Below are 1,425 nucleotides of genomic sequence, written 5' to 3'. Positions count from 1 at the left end.
TGAACAGCATCTTTCAGGAACAGCATTCCTGAAGCCATTTATAAATACACAATAAACCCCAATAATTTAAAAGACGGGGGGGGGGGGGGGGGATTGTTCCCTGAGTTCACATAAATAAGAAAAACATTTAAATAAGAAATACAGTCCAGTGATGCAATAAAAATATTTTTGGTTGATCCTCGGGGCATCCTTTGGGGCCGGCGAGCGTGGGGCCACGCCGGGCGTGCTGCTGGCGGGGGGCTAAGTGCACTGCTCCTGGAGGGCTGCACACCGCAGGTCGTTCAGCACTTGGAAGAGGTGGAGGATGGCGGAGGCCTCCAGGCAGCCGATGGTCTCCTGCGGCGGGGAGAAGGGATGGATTTAGCACTGGAGACAGGGTGCGGCGGGCCCTGCGCAGCCACGCGGTCGCTAACGCCCCGAAACCCCTCGTCCTGCTGGCCCGACTTACTGTTTTCTTGGCCGTCTGCAGCTTCTGCAGCCAGTGCCTCAGTTTCCCAGAGGGCTGATGCGAAGGGGCCTCCGTGGCCATCTGCAAGGAAAGCAGCTGCGTAAGGACCGGCGATGCCCCACGGCAATGTCACCTGCACCGGCGCCACCACATTTTGGGGAGGGGAGCACTCACCCAGCCTCGCAGGTCCTCCCGGACTTGGGTGAGGAAGGTCAGCGGCCGCTGGCGCGTCTCAGCGAACGCGGGGATGGCGGGGAGCTCCAACATGGTGGTGGTGAGTTCCAGCTCAGCCTCCACCAGCATCACTCGGTCGGCCACCTGCGGGCGGGAGCATCCCGGTTAGGGACCCGAGGCGGCAGGGCTGGCCGCAGGCTGGGGGACAGGGTTCCCGTGCCCTGCCCGGGGGTGCGGGTGGAGGTGGGACCATCTGACAGGAGATCCTGGCTGGAGGGGGGGAGCGTAGCCCCTTTTTACAGCATCGCTTTGCTCTTACCGATAGCTCTGCCGTGTTCCATTTCCGATGGAAGAGCCTGGTGTTGCATTTGCGGTCCGACAGCAGCATGATGTCCTCCTGCAGGCATAAACCAAGAGAGAGAGAGAGATTGAAAGACTGTCATCTTGACGTTTGGCGATGCGCAACCCCGGTCAACCTGGAGGGATTTGAAACCAGGACGAAATTTGGCCCAGCATCTTTCTTGTCCCCAGACTCCCTTGGAAAACTGTCCCAGAAAACATCCACCTTGTCACTCAAGGTCTTGAGTTCAGCATCCCCTCTGCCTTGCCCCCCACCAGCCCCCGTTGCCAGCGGTACTCACAAATTGCTCCTTCATCTTCTGCACAGCCTTGAGCTCGTGCGGCACGGGGAACTGATACTTGGACAGGCTGAAGCTCTTCTTCAGGGCGTCCGGGGGGAAGGCGGCCCCGAGACTGTCCCCCAAGACCAGTGCAAGCAACAGGGTGAAGCTGAGGTGCAGCAT

At 59.6% G+C, this 1,425-nt stretch overlaps 1 protein-coding gene across 1 annotated transcript; it reads right to left on the bottom strand.

The window, feature by feature from the left end:
* Nucleotides 1-240: 240 nt before the first annotated feature.
* LOC129200403 (interferon lambda-3-like) lies at nt 241-1,425 on the bottom strand. Its single transcript, XM_054811750.1, has 5 exons — nt 1,264-1,425; nt 942-1,019; nt 623-766; nt 449-529; nt 241-336 (listed from the first exon to the last, which is right to left on the bottom strand). The coding sequence occupies exons 1-5, from the start codon at nt 1,423-1,425 to the stop codon at nt 241-243; spliced, it is 561 nt and encodes a 186-aa protein (XP_054667725.1).

This window comes from Grus americana, unplaced genomic scaffold (assembly GCF_028858705.1).
Source record: "Grus americana isolate bGruAme1 unplaced genomic scaffold, bGruAme1.mat H_9, whole genome shotgun sequence".
NCBI lineage: Eukaryota > Metazoa > Chordata > Aves > Gruiformes > Gruidae > Grus > Grus americana.
Note: the sequence above shows the minus strand (reverse complement) of the source record. Positions and strands in the feature narration are given on the sequence as shown.